General features: G+C 48.8%; 1 protein-coding gene across 3 annotated transcripts in view; it reads right to left on the reverse strand.

Moving 5' to 3' along the window:
• Positions 1-232: 232 nt before the first annotated feature.
• The window catches only part of pecam1b (platelet and endothelial cell adhesion molecule 1b), a 39,230-nt gene continuing 26,467 nt past the window's right edge, over positions 233-12,995 (reverse strand). For 2 of the 3 annotated variants that reach the window (XR_013935333.1, XM_080463095.1), the window contains 5 exons: positions 5,461-5,514; positions 4,936-5,025; positions 4,597-4,653; positions 3,513-3,535; positions 233-474 (listed from right to left, as the gene is read on the reverse strand). Coding sequence is in view for 2 of the 3 variants with exons in the window: in XM_080463095.1 (XP_080319221.1) it covers positions 373-474; positions 3,513-3,535; positions 4,597-4,653; positions 4,936-5,025; positions 5,461-5,514 (326 nt within the window). In the remaining variant the exon portion in view is untranslated. The remainder of the gene's footprint in view (positions 475-3,512; positions 3,536-4,596; positions 4,654-4,935; positions 5,026-5,460; positions 5,515-12,995) is intronic. The other variant, XM_080463098.1, reaches the window with a different exon arrangement.

Raw genomic sequence — 12,995 nt, forward strand, 5'->3', positions numbered from 1 at the left:
GGTTTGTGGGTTTGGGACACTCCGCCACCGTCTGGATGATGTTCAGGTCTGTCTTCACAGGAGATGCAGGAGGAGCTGCAGAACAATGTGACATGCTGGACATCAGGGTAAAGGACAACGAGCAGGTCCAGCAAGACATTCTGAAGTAAAGACTAGGAGACTGCAGGGAGACTGCATGTCTCTGTCTCTGTCTCTGTGTGAGATTGTCTCGGCTTCAAATAATCAGGCCAACCAGGAGAAACATGTTTTTATTAAGGTGAAAGATATTTACAGCTTGTCGACTGAGAACATGAAGGCTGAGAACATGAAGGCTGAGAACATGAAGGCTGAGAACATGAAGGCTGAGAACGAGCTGACTGGTCCGGTGATGAACTAATCCACCGGCTGGGGCAGGTCGGGGGTGGCGTTGACCTCCGGGTGGTACTGACCCGTCTCAGGAGCTTCACTGTTCAGACTGACGTACTCCACCGAACCCTGGACACACACACACACACACACACACACACACACACACACACACACAGACACACACACACACACATACACACACACACACACACACACACACACACACACACACACACACACACACACACACACACACACACACACACACACACACACACACACACACACACACACACACACACACTTAGCTCAGAGGTAGGACTGAGCAAAAAATGGATTTAATCGATTTTTCTAATTTGTATCTAAAGAAGATTTTTATTTTGCAAATTCAAAAAAAATCAAATATCGAATCAAATCATTCATAGATAATCAAAGATTCTTTTAAGGCCAAATCGCTCATTCCTAGTGGAAGTATGAGCCTTCAACATTCATACCCCCACCAAACTCCCCCCAAACCCCCACTCCACCCAGACACACCACCAGATCCCCAACCGACCCAGACCCCGACTCCACCCAGACACACCACCAGATCCCCAACCGACCCAGACCCCGACTCCACCCAGACACACCACCAGATCTCCAACCGACCCAGACTCCGACTCCACCCAGACACACCACCAGATCCCCAACCGACCCCGACTCCACCCAGACACACCACCAGATCCCCAACCGACCCAGACCCCGACCGGTGCCCATATCCAGGAAGCGTCTCAGAGTCTCTCGGAGCTCCGGACTTCGTCTAAAACTTCCCAACAAGGAATCTTATCTTAGACGTGATCCAGGGAGTTTCTAAGAGCAACTCTGAGAAGGAGTTGACAGCTTTTATCTTGGTGAGGAGGGGTGGTTGACCCCGTTACTACGGATGATGTGATTGGTTGTTAGAGAAAGGAAGAGAGAAAAAAGCCTCTGTGCTCCGAGTAATGAATGGAGAGTAAAATTAACCCATCAAATATCCTGGGCGGTATTAAAAATGTAATCAGGAACATTTTTTTATGTCTATTTTATGAAACTCAGAAGAATGTAATTAATTTGTACACAGCTTAAAAATGATTGAACTTTACCTCGTTCACATGCTGATTATTACATTGATTTGATTATTGTTCTCTTTTCTGTCCACGCTGGTTATTTTGACCTCTTAATGTATTTGATATTAATTTACCACCAATGTGGGGCTGTGAAAGCACCGTCACGGTCAGACTGACACTCTGCTGACGGAGGACTGGGACAGACCCACGTCACCACTGCTGCCGCTCACCTGTAACCAGGTACGGCAGTGATGTGATCGGTACTGTGTCGCTTCGCTGAGGGAGAAGTAAGATCCTCCCTGATGAGGTCGACCACAAACATTATTCCTGCCGGTAGCATGTCAGTAAATCATCGTTAAACAAACGGAGAACATCTTTCTCTTTCCACCATCTTGTCTGTTTAAGAAACTCTTAGGATTCTGAAAAGTCCTCCTCATCGCCGTACGATGTTTTGTGAACACTGACACAGGTTTAGAGAGGTGTAACGACTGGAAATGTTTTCTTCAAGAATCAAACTTCTGTGGTTGTTTGTGTGTTTTTAATGTTTGTTTTCTGTTAAATTCTCTTCAAAATACTTGTTAGATATCTTACTGCAGTTTTTGTGGAAGTTAAATGAAAAGAAAGTATGAAGATCTGTGGCGCCCCCTACAGGAGAGAAAACCACACTGAGATAGGAAAAACAAAACCTGTTTGAATATCTGTTTCTCTCCTTTATCAAACGGTTACTGAGGGACTAAAAAACACTGAAGCAGGAACAATATTCTCATCTCTGCTCAGTAATACTGATTATAATCAGTAAAAAAAGGTTAAAAAAACCCAGAATCCTGTGATTCACTGCAGTACAGACACGTTCCTCTCATCAAACAGCATTTTGATCCCCTTCCTGTTGACTAATTGGTGAAAGACATCAAAGCATTTTTTCATCATCATCATTGGAGCTGGAGGAGGAGGAGGAGGAGGAGGAGAAGGAGGAGAAGGAGAAGGAGGAAGAGGAGGAGGAGGAGGAGGAGGAGGAGGAGGAGGAGGAGGAGGAGGAGGAGGAGGAGGAGGAGGAGGAGGAGGAGGAGGAGAAGAAGGAGGAGGAGGAGGAGGAGGAGGAGGAGGAGGAGGAGGAGGAGGAGGAGGAGGAGTCCCAATCTGCCATCAGTGTGACGGACTGATGAAAGGTTCAGACACTTTTAGACCCTGATGTCACTTCCTCAGTTTATTTTTTGAATTCTTGTGATGCCATGTAGGGGCAAACAGACCCCCCCCCCCCCCCCCCCCGCCCCCTCCCCTGGGGTGGAGGCTCACTGGGGGACAGTGAGCGGGCTGCGATGTGCTGGGAGTTTATGTGATGGGAGCGGTCGACAGCAGCAGGAAGCCTCGGCCCACACACTTTGTTCTGCTCTGGAAACTGTGACGACTGTTTCCCTCAGACCAACGGCCCGGGGGGGGGGTTCTGGTTCAGGAGCCCCCGGGTCACAGTACAAATCAATGTTTATCATCTCAGCAGGGCAGCATCATTTTTCACAAAAGATCAGATTTGAAAACGTTACCTTGAAGGAACAATTCAGCTGGAGAATTTACTTAAAGGTTCACGTGACAGTTTAGTTTGCTGGACGGACGGACGGACGAGTGTGACTGAGTTACTTCTACATTATGTGATTTATGATGCAAAGGAAAGGAAAACCACAGCAAAACGTTTCATTTTGTTAAAACAAAAAGTTCAGAATTGATTAAAGGTGAAACAGACACATTTAAAACATTTAATAACTCTTTCTTGTGATAATAGTTGGAGATTAGATCAGTGAATTTGACATTAAAAACTTGAAGTGGAGTTGGAAGAGTTCTGCTCTAATCATCGATTTATTTACTGTAAAAACAGATTTAAATAAAGTTAGAGTTACAATAATGTACATTATCCAAACTATCAAATATCATCTCAAACTGTAAAAAAGATTTGTAAATAAACTGCTGTGAAACGTGAGAGTTTGATCCTGAATCTAACCCTCTGTGAAACACCAGATTACAGTTACAGATTACAGTTACATGTACATAAAGGAAAATGACTGAAAGATAATTATCTTTGATACTCACATAGTCGTGATGATCAGCAGCACCTGAAACAGAAAACATCAGCTGGTGAGTGTCTGAAGGTAAACCTGCTCACTGCGGCTGACCTCTGACCTCCAGGGAGGTGGTTTGACCTCTGACCTCCAGTGAGGTGGTTCGACCTCTGACCTCCAGGGAGGTGGTTTGACCTCTGACCTCCAGTGAGGTGGTTCGACCTCTGACCTCCAGGGAGGTGGTTTGACCTCTGACCTCCAGTGAGGTGGTTCGACCTCTGACCTCCCGTGAGGTGGTTCGACTTCTGACCTCCCGTGAGGTGGTTCGACCTCTGACCTCCAGGGAGGTGGTTCAACCTCTGACCTCCAGTGAGGTGGTTCGACCTCTGACCTCCAGGGAGGTGGTTCGACCTCTGACCTCCAGGGAGGTGGTTCGACCTCTGACCTTCCATCAGGTTCATATCAGTCTCCTCCTGGATTCTTTGGTTGTGTGCAACAGGAAACGCTGCGCTCTGATTGGCTGCTGGATGAAGGCGTCCAGCGTCCGTCTGCTTGTGTAACAACAGGAAGTTGTTCCAGCAGTGGCAGAACACGATTCTGTTTCTGGCTGAGTAAAATCTCTGACGAACAATCAAATCTTTCCATTCATCAAACAAAGCGTCTCCTCGATGCAGAGTTCAGGACTTCTCATGTGATCTATGATTCCTGCCAGCCGGGTGACAGATTGAGATCGAGATGAGGCTGTGCTTTTGGATGAGAAGGTGTTTAAATGGGCTGCAGCTCTGTGGACTTTGGGAAAAGGTTGATCTATGACCCACTGAAACATTAATCCATTATACTCCTGATAATAAAATCAGTCTGATCCACAGGCTGAAACACCACCAGGCATCATACGAAGGAAGGTAGAGTGAAACTTTATGAAAAGATTAAAAAAAGTCCGTTCAGACACATGATGATGAACTCTATCGTTTGTGTTTGGAGAAGCTTTGTGCCACTGAGTCTGAATGTTTCTCCATTAGTTTCTCGGGACAACCAGGGATTCAAAAGCTCGACACGATTTTCTGTTTGTCACTTCAGTCAACGAGGCAGCCGTCGTGAAATCGACTGAAACTCACCGTGTGGAGCGTTTTGAAGCTCGCTGTAAACTGTGTCCGTTCCTTTCTTCACAGGAACTGATGGAGGGAGACAAAACCAACACGTCAGGAAAAGACGACGGGACAGAATCAAAATGAAGAGGAAGAGGAGGAGGAAGAGGAGGAGGAGGTAATGATCTGTCACTTCCTGTTTACAGACATTAGATGTTTAATCTCAGCTGCTCATCAACCTGCAGACGTGTTAATTAGTGTAATTAGTCTCCTCCCAGGAAACTCTGGTCGTCTTATCAACTGAAGAAGAATGTGGTAGAGCAGAGGGTGTGTGTGTGTGTGTGTGTGTGTGTGTGTGTGTGTGCTGACCTCGGGGGGGCGGAGCTGAGCGAGGGTGTACCACTTCTGTGTACTCCACATCGGGCTCGTTGGACAGCGAACTGCTCTCCTCATCGTCTTCTGCAACAACACAACTTATTTTCATCCAGTCACACAAACTGAATCACAAAGACCAGTCACTCACTCACTCACTCACTCACTCACTCACTCACTCACTCACTCACTCACTCACTCACTCACTCACTCACTCACTCACTCACTCACTCACTCACTCACTCACTCACTCACTCACTCACTCACTCACTCATTCATTTCTTCATTCACTCATTCATTCATTCACTCACAGTTTAAAGCACAATCAACCAACCAGAACCTAGATTATCTTGTTTAAGCCTTTTAACAATAGAAACACTCTTTCCTGCTTCTCAGTGCGTTTCTGGAAGTTCAATATTATTCTCCACAAATGTCCTGACTGTGTGTGTGTGTGTGTGTGTGTGTGTGTGTGTGTGTGTGTGTGTGTGTGTGTGTGTGTGTGTATAAGCTTCAATATCTCACCTGCCTCAGGTTTTCTCTCGCTCCACACACTGACAGCAGCTCTGGTCACTGTCACTGTAAAACACACACACACACATGTTGGGGTCAGCGTGTGATCAGAATATGCAAATTACCCTAGTGGTAGGCTACCGGAAGGTTCTACCCTGTCAGAGGTAATTTACATATAAACGAATCGCCAAACAGAAGTAAATTGTTATTTACGGGTTGACAATTACTGATCACTAGCGGTAGGCCACCAAAGTAATGGATTACTGGAGTAATAGATTACTAAGGTAATGTACCAAGTGTAAGTTATGCAAAGCTATAAAGGTTGATTGGAGTAAATAGTCAGTTATCGGCCAACAGCTTTGAGCTAAAAAGGGTCGCCTGACGGGAGGAACCTCCACGGGGTCCAATCGCGAAGGCGGTCCACCAGTGGCACGACCGGTCAACAGGCGTGACGGGTCACTCCTTTGTTGACAACTGCGGGTCAGTGGCGTGACCTACCGAAGCGCCTGTGGACCCACAGGAGGCGACTCGCTGGAGTAACCGGGGAAAAGCTCAAGCTGCGAAGGCGTCACAAATGGCTATTGACCTATCAATGAACAACGGTACTTGATTACGAGTGATGATTAAATTACGGAGAGCAACCTATGATTCAAGTTATCAATGAAACAAACCTGCGATTTGTAAGTCAATAACTGAGGGGAGGCTGAATTACTTCGGTGGAGTGGACCACCGAAGGTGATCTGCAAGTAATTTAGAATGGATTGTTAATCAAACAAGTTTGGTTATTTATCTAATAACAATCGGGAGTAATCAAGGAGGAGTTGGAATTAATTAAGTAAAGTCGGGGTTTACTAATTAAATACAATGAGTTATTTGAATGAGCTAAACCATTGAAATTGAATTAAATGCAGTTAGGATTATTAATTGGATAAACTTGCGCTTTATGAATTAATAATACTGGATAATTGGATGCTGAGATGCACGAAAACCACTTAAAAATGATTAAAAGCACTCTTGAGTATTAATTGAATAAATTGACTAATTTATTAATTAATAAAGCATACAAATTATCTATCTGCAACAAAAATAAATGAACAATAGCTTAGAGACAATTCAAGTTGTGATTAGGTTAACTGGGTAACAGATCAATCAATAATAGTGCGGGTAATTAACCACAGAAAATGCGATGAAACACTTAAAATTATTTAAAAGCAATGCGGGTTATTCCCGTGGAAAACCTGCATTCATTCGCCAACGCCTCCTAGGTGTGTTAAATTACCCAAAGCGTTAAAATCATTGAAATTGATTTAAACCATTCAAACTATTAATCAATTGAATATTACCGTTACTTAATCAAAGTCGGGGCACCAGCTGAAGTTAGGGTCTTAAACGAAACATCAGTCTTAAAAAAGAAAGTTCAATTAAAATGTTTAAATTATTATTTCTGATTGAAATGATAATCGCAATTTAACTGAAGCAGGAAAGGAAGGCTGTAAATCCGAGCACTGACTGTTACAACCAGCAGTTGTCGCTGAAAAGCACACAAAAACCACCAAGAATCGTTCAATTCAACTATTAAGTGTTTATTAACAAACGTCTATTCCTAAATCATCAATCTATGAATCACATCTAATCAATAAACATCAAGCAAGATCTCATAAAACAACACAATACAAAACAAAGCCAGCTAATAAAGTGTGTGTGTGTGTGTGTGTGAGTGTGTGTGTGTGTGTGTGTGTGTGTTCGAGTGTGGGGGAGCGATGTGTGTGAGTGGGTGTGTGTGTGTTCGAGTGTGGGGAGCGATGTGTGTGTGTGTGTGTGCGGGTTTGTGGAGCGAAAGGGGCGTGACTTGGTGAGAGGGTAATGACCACGAACGTCCACCAGAGGGAGGTAGACGTCGGCGGTCCGGTGTAATCACCCGATCTGGCCACTAGGTGCGCGTCGGCGCGCGGGGCAGTTGTGATGACTTAATGCAACCACCAGATGGCGGTACGAGCGGTTGCAATTACCCACGCGACTACCAGAGGGCGCCAAACGGCTCGGCGACCCGGCGAGGAAATCGATGTGATTACCCACCCGGTCACCAGAGGCGCTCGGCGTGCTCTGCCTGGGATAGCGTGACGTCACTGAGCTCCGCACGGGCCGTAGCCGTCGGGAGCGCGCCGGATTCCTTGTGGCCGAGAAATCCGAGCCGCAGTGAACTACACACGGTCCCAGGGACGCACTGAAAGGAGGCGCTTGGAGGCAGCGGCGGCCGTACCGTGCGCTGGTTAGTGAACAGGGAAACAGAGGAGAAGAGGAGAGAGAGAGAGGAGAGAGGAGGGGGTGTCTGACTGTGTACACTAACGCGACCGCCTCAGCTTACACGTACAGAGTCCAAAAACGGCTGTTCAGGCAGATATGGACTCTGGGAGCAGAAGCGTGAGCTGAGGATGAGGAGGCTCGCGCGTGCGTGCGATGATTCGCGTGGATGGCCGTCCACGCGTAGACACAAAAGTACTCAGAAACAGGGATCGGCGTCCCAAAGTTACAAGTACCAACAATAAACACACAGCAATAATAATATCACGTTATTCTAATTCCTGCCCAGACTCTAAGCCTTACTTGGTTGGACGAGGGGGAAACGTGCTTCCGTGGCCAGGTGAAATCCGTCGATTTGTGGCCGCGGGCGGTTCTCTGGCGTCCCAGAAAATAGAGACCTGACGTGGACTACGGAGGGGAAACCCGTAGTGTGATCCGAGGGGCGATCAGCAGCTTCTTGCGATGAGGGGGGGAGTGAAGAAGCGATGCTCAGGTCGGTCTGCAGACGAGCGTGCGGTTGCAGCGCGCGCTCGGGGTCCGGAGGATGCAAACAAAAAAAAGGAAGAAAAAAAGAAGGGGAAACCAAAAATAAAGGGAATTCCCGCTTTTCTTGAGCTCGTCCAGCGAGGTGAAGAAAATTCAGGCCCGGTCCAGGTGCGTTAACACGAGGCGCTTTGTCTCCTTACGAAAAGGTGCGTCTGGGTTGACGCGATTTCGTTTTGGAAGAGGCTGGATCTCTTCCCGGGCCTGAATTTATACCGTTATGATGTCTTCCGGGCTCCCCGCGGCGTTGGCCGTGGTTCAGCCAATCCACGCGGGGTTGGCTTGCGCGTCACCGGGCCGGTGACCCGGTGATGACGGGATTTTGGGTCCCCCTGCCGTCGAGCTGCAGTGCCGCAGCTAGAGGAGGGGGGACCCGGGGGCCCCCCAGGGGGGGGTCATGTGATCAATGGCGAATTTTCCAGGGTTGAGCACATGGTTTCTTTGTTCTCAAAGAAACGTGGCTCACCCCCCTCCTCGCCCCCCCCCCCCTTCCTCATGAGGGTGAGTGAACAAAGGATTTTGGCTCCAACATCCCCCCTTTGTTCCGAAGAGTGGGATGCAGGTCACAGTCTTTGGAGCAAACCTGGGCCGAACAATCCATAGAATCTGTGAACGTCCCCATGTCCTGTGAAACATACTGTCCTTCTCTGTCCACCAGTTCACATGTGAGGTTATTTCCTGAGCAGGCTGGGCTAGTCTGGGCAGGCTAAGGCTAGTCTGGGCAGACTTACTATTTCTATTCTAACTATCTAAGCACACATACATTTCATTTCTTAAGGGTCGTCACCAGTGAACATGAAAGAGGTAGGAAAGGGACAGGAGAGTGAGAAATAGGAAGGGAACGGGTGGTTAGGAAAAGGGTTAGTAGGCCGTGCCTTCACCTCTTGGTTGGGTGAGGGCTGGCCTATTGTGTGTTTGTGGATGGGCCCACAAAACGTGGCGAGACCAGGGTCAGGGAATCCAGTCGGGCCTGTAGTTTCTGGATGTACTTGTACATCGCGTACGCCACTACGGCCGTGATGATCCAGCCACTGAGCAACATTCCGAGCGCTGCCATGCTGATGGGATGGTCTTGGTATGGGTGTCCACCTGCCCGCCTAGGGAAAGTGGCTGAGAGCCCTGTGGGCTTTAAATTGAATTTAATCAATTTGGTTCCCTCAGCCAGAAGCTGGCTTTGGAGGGTGGCATCAATTGTGAAATTGTGCCCGACGAATGCATCCATCATCTCAATCTCCACCTCGTGTCGGTCGGCATCGAGATGATGGAGGATTATGTCGTCAATGTGTACTGTAGCCCCTGGTGGGACATTGAGGAATATTGTTTGATTGGGCAGGGTGAGCTTGGTGGCTATATCATGGCGGTCGTAGGACATGGTCGCTTCAGAATGAGGTGTGTTGACGAGCCATCGACTACCTGCTCTCTCTACTCTGGTCTCGGTTCCTTCATCTTTGATGGACAAACTACCTTGACATTTCTGCTCCGGGGCGTCTGCCCTCAGCCCACATAGATAGTTGGTGACATCTCTAATGAAAGGGTTGCTGGGACAGATCCAGTGAATGTCTTTGGTGTTTGTGCACATGCTGAGATTGGGGACCAGGTAGAGTGAGGGGTTGTCGTCGTGGTAGGCGAGTGTGGGTGGCGTTCGGAGGTGTACGTGTGTGTTACCCTCCCAGAATCCCACATTCAATACGGTTTTTAAACGGTACACATTCTGCTTTTCAATGATTGGTAGGTTTAGGATAAATCCTAACTCTAGGTTCTGTGGGTTCACAGAGATCGGAATAGCACTGCCGAGACTATATGCCAGATGTACCTGTGAAGGTTGTACAACAGTGGTGGTAGTGGTCTTGAGAATCTGTTCAACCAGTGTTAGTGGAACTAAGTACGTGGGGATCTTCCCGGTACTGAGGCTACTCACGGAGGAACTGACTTCTCTAAGGAGATCTTGCATAAGATCCCTGACTATTCGCACATACGTTATGTCCTCACTGACGATACTTGACAAGGTTGTTAAGGCATGCAAGGTGTTATTGATTAAAGCAGAATGCAAGTTTACAGTGAGTATGGTTCCCTGAACCGTTTTGGTCAAGCCTTGTAACTGTTCACTCTGTATTAGGAGTCTCTGTTGGATTTCCGGCATTTCTTCTTCGAGTTCCCCGACATGTCTCTGAAGGGCCTTCAGGCTGACCGAGTTGGCTGCGGAGAGGCCAATCGAGAACAGCGAGCCGATGCCTGCTGCTGCGGAGAGCAGTGCACCGAGGAACCGCTTGGGTCGCTTACCGTCGCTGAGGTCTTTCTCAGTGACCATGAATTTGTCCAACTGTTCAAGCATGTGAACCGTTGCCTGTTTCGCATGCTCGATGGTGTCGGTGGTCTGGATTCCGCTTAGCCTCCCCTCAGTCAGCTGGGGGGGCTTGCGGATGTGGTTGCGGTATACATCCCAGGGGTCTAGGCGCACGTAGAACCTCTGGGTGTATAAGCCGCACCGGGTGATGAGAAGTCCAGGCGACCCCTGAAGGATGATGCCCGTTGGGGGGCCTGGTTCAACTATCACCATGGATGAGGTGACTCGGAGGCCGAGCAGGATGCCAAAAATCCAAGGGAGATCCATCCTGGAACAGATGAAGCGGAGGATGTCATCCACATAGATGAGGTTGCCTCGGGCGGCGGCGTCACTCATCGCTTTGTGGAGGAAGATGTTGAACTCAGATGGTGAGTTTGAGTAGCCGAATGGGCACCGGTTCCAGGTGTACTGGCGGTTGCCAAAGGAAAAAGCAAGTTTGTACTGGTCAGATGGATCCACTTTCATGGTCCAAAATCCATTTGCCACGTCGACTGTGGAAAAGAAACGAGCACCTTTTACTTTGGCCAGCTCCTGATCCAGGTGGATCATGGGCCAGCGAGAAAGAGGAACCTGTTTGTTCAGCGGGCGATAGTCGATGGTAAGCCGCCATTTACCAGTGGGTTTTAATACTGGCCAGATTGGCGAGTTGTACGTCGAGTTGCACTCTCGGATAATGTTCTTCTCTCGCAGTTTGTCAAGGATCTCCTGGATGGATTCATAGGCAGCCAGCGGGATTCTGTACTGGCGTACGAAGGATGGTGGCGCCATTGGGTCGGTAGGAATGCGCACTAGGTGAAGGTCTGTAACCCCACAATCATGTGCATCCCTAGCAAAGATCGCTTGAAATTCGCGGAAAACATTTCTGAGTGCTTCTCGTTGTTCCCGTGTCGTGAGAGCATCTGCTTTTTCAAGTTGCTGCTCAATCTCTGACTCAAAACCAGAGTACGGTTCCTCCGGTGCAGACCCTGGCTGCCCACCGGGGTTCTCAGCACTTTCTGGTTGAGTCGCCAGCGCGTACACTATCATGTCACCTTCGGTGCTGAGGGTTGAACCACAGATTGCCTCCTGTGCGAGGGCTTCGTGACGAGCAATGGTGATCATGCGGGTGGGGAACGTGTACAACACCTTGTCGAGTGTCTCGTCCCTGATGAGGGATGGAGGTAGGTCGCCAATGACGGGCACCCTGAGCTCGAAGTCGTAAAATGAGCTGTCGACCAAGACGCCTAGTGGTTTTCCCGCATTCACCTGAACCGGATTGTGGGTCAGGTTCTGGACTAGCAGGTAGGCTGAGCGGTTGGTTAGCTCTAGAAGGGGTGTGCCACAAATTGTCAGGCAAAGGTCAGAAAAGCACGGTAAGGGTTGAAAGAATGCTTGTGGGCCAAGCATCCTCTGCCCCTTGAGCAGTGCGAGACGGATTGGGAACCCGGCTGTCCGTGCTGGAATTGTGGCTTCCAACTCACTAGCAGCGTGACACGCCTGCGGGATCGTCTGACCGGATGCCATTTGCTCCGGCTCGGTCGTCAGATGCTGCGTGTCCGCGCTCGCCAGTGACCACAAAACCTGGTTCACGGCGTCCAGCTGGACTCCAAGCCTGACAAGGAGATCCGCTCCTATGTGACAAGGAGGGCGGAGCTGCGGGACGACACTCATATAGTGCATGGCTTTCTTCTGCCCTATCTGCACGGAGAGGGCACATACACCAGTTGCTTTGATTAGTGTCTGCGGCGACCCTGCAGCAAGCAGGCGATGGCTGTGCTGCACTTGGACAAGGAGTGCGTTGTGTTGGCACAGATCCTTTAGAAGATCGGCATCAATGGCAGATTTCTCTGACCACAGAGCCAAGAGTGTCTCTGGGACCAAGGTCCCATTCAGGTGTACCCCCCCCACGATGTGGGGATTGTATAGTGGAGATCCATCGTTCGCCAGTGCGCATAGGAATGATGGATGCTCTCTCAGAGACTGATAGCTCCTAGACTGCCGCGACTGCTGGCCGTCAGGGAGCATGACAAGAGGGGTGTTTGAGCCAGATTCTTTGGAAGGCGTACACATGGGATTAGAACTTCTGGACTCGATGGCAGCGTTCATGCTGTCAGAAGAGGGAGGGTCCATGTCTGGACCGATTCGAGTCGGGTTGCGTACTTGGGCCCAAAGGTACCCGCGACGGCAATCGATCAGTGGGGCTAATCGGTTAAGGAGATCTTGGCCAATGAGTAATGGTTCTGTGTCCAGCGTGGTGACATAGATGGGATGCACCAAAGACATCTCTTGGAAAGTGACATCCACCCAGACGCGTTGGGTGATGGGTGAAGTGTCCTGAGTGAAGCTTCTGATGTTAATGCTGCAAGCTTCGACCTGCAGT

The sequence above is a fragment of the Lipophrys pholis genome, assembly GCF_963383615.2.
Source record: "Lipophrys pholis genome assembly, chromosome: 5".
Classification (NCBI taxonomy): Eukaryota; Metazoa; Chordata; class Actinopteri; order Blenniiformes; family Blenniidae; genus Lipophrys; species Lipophrys pholis.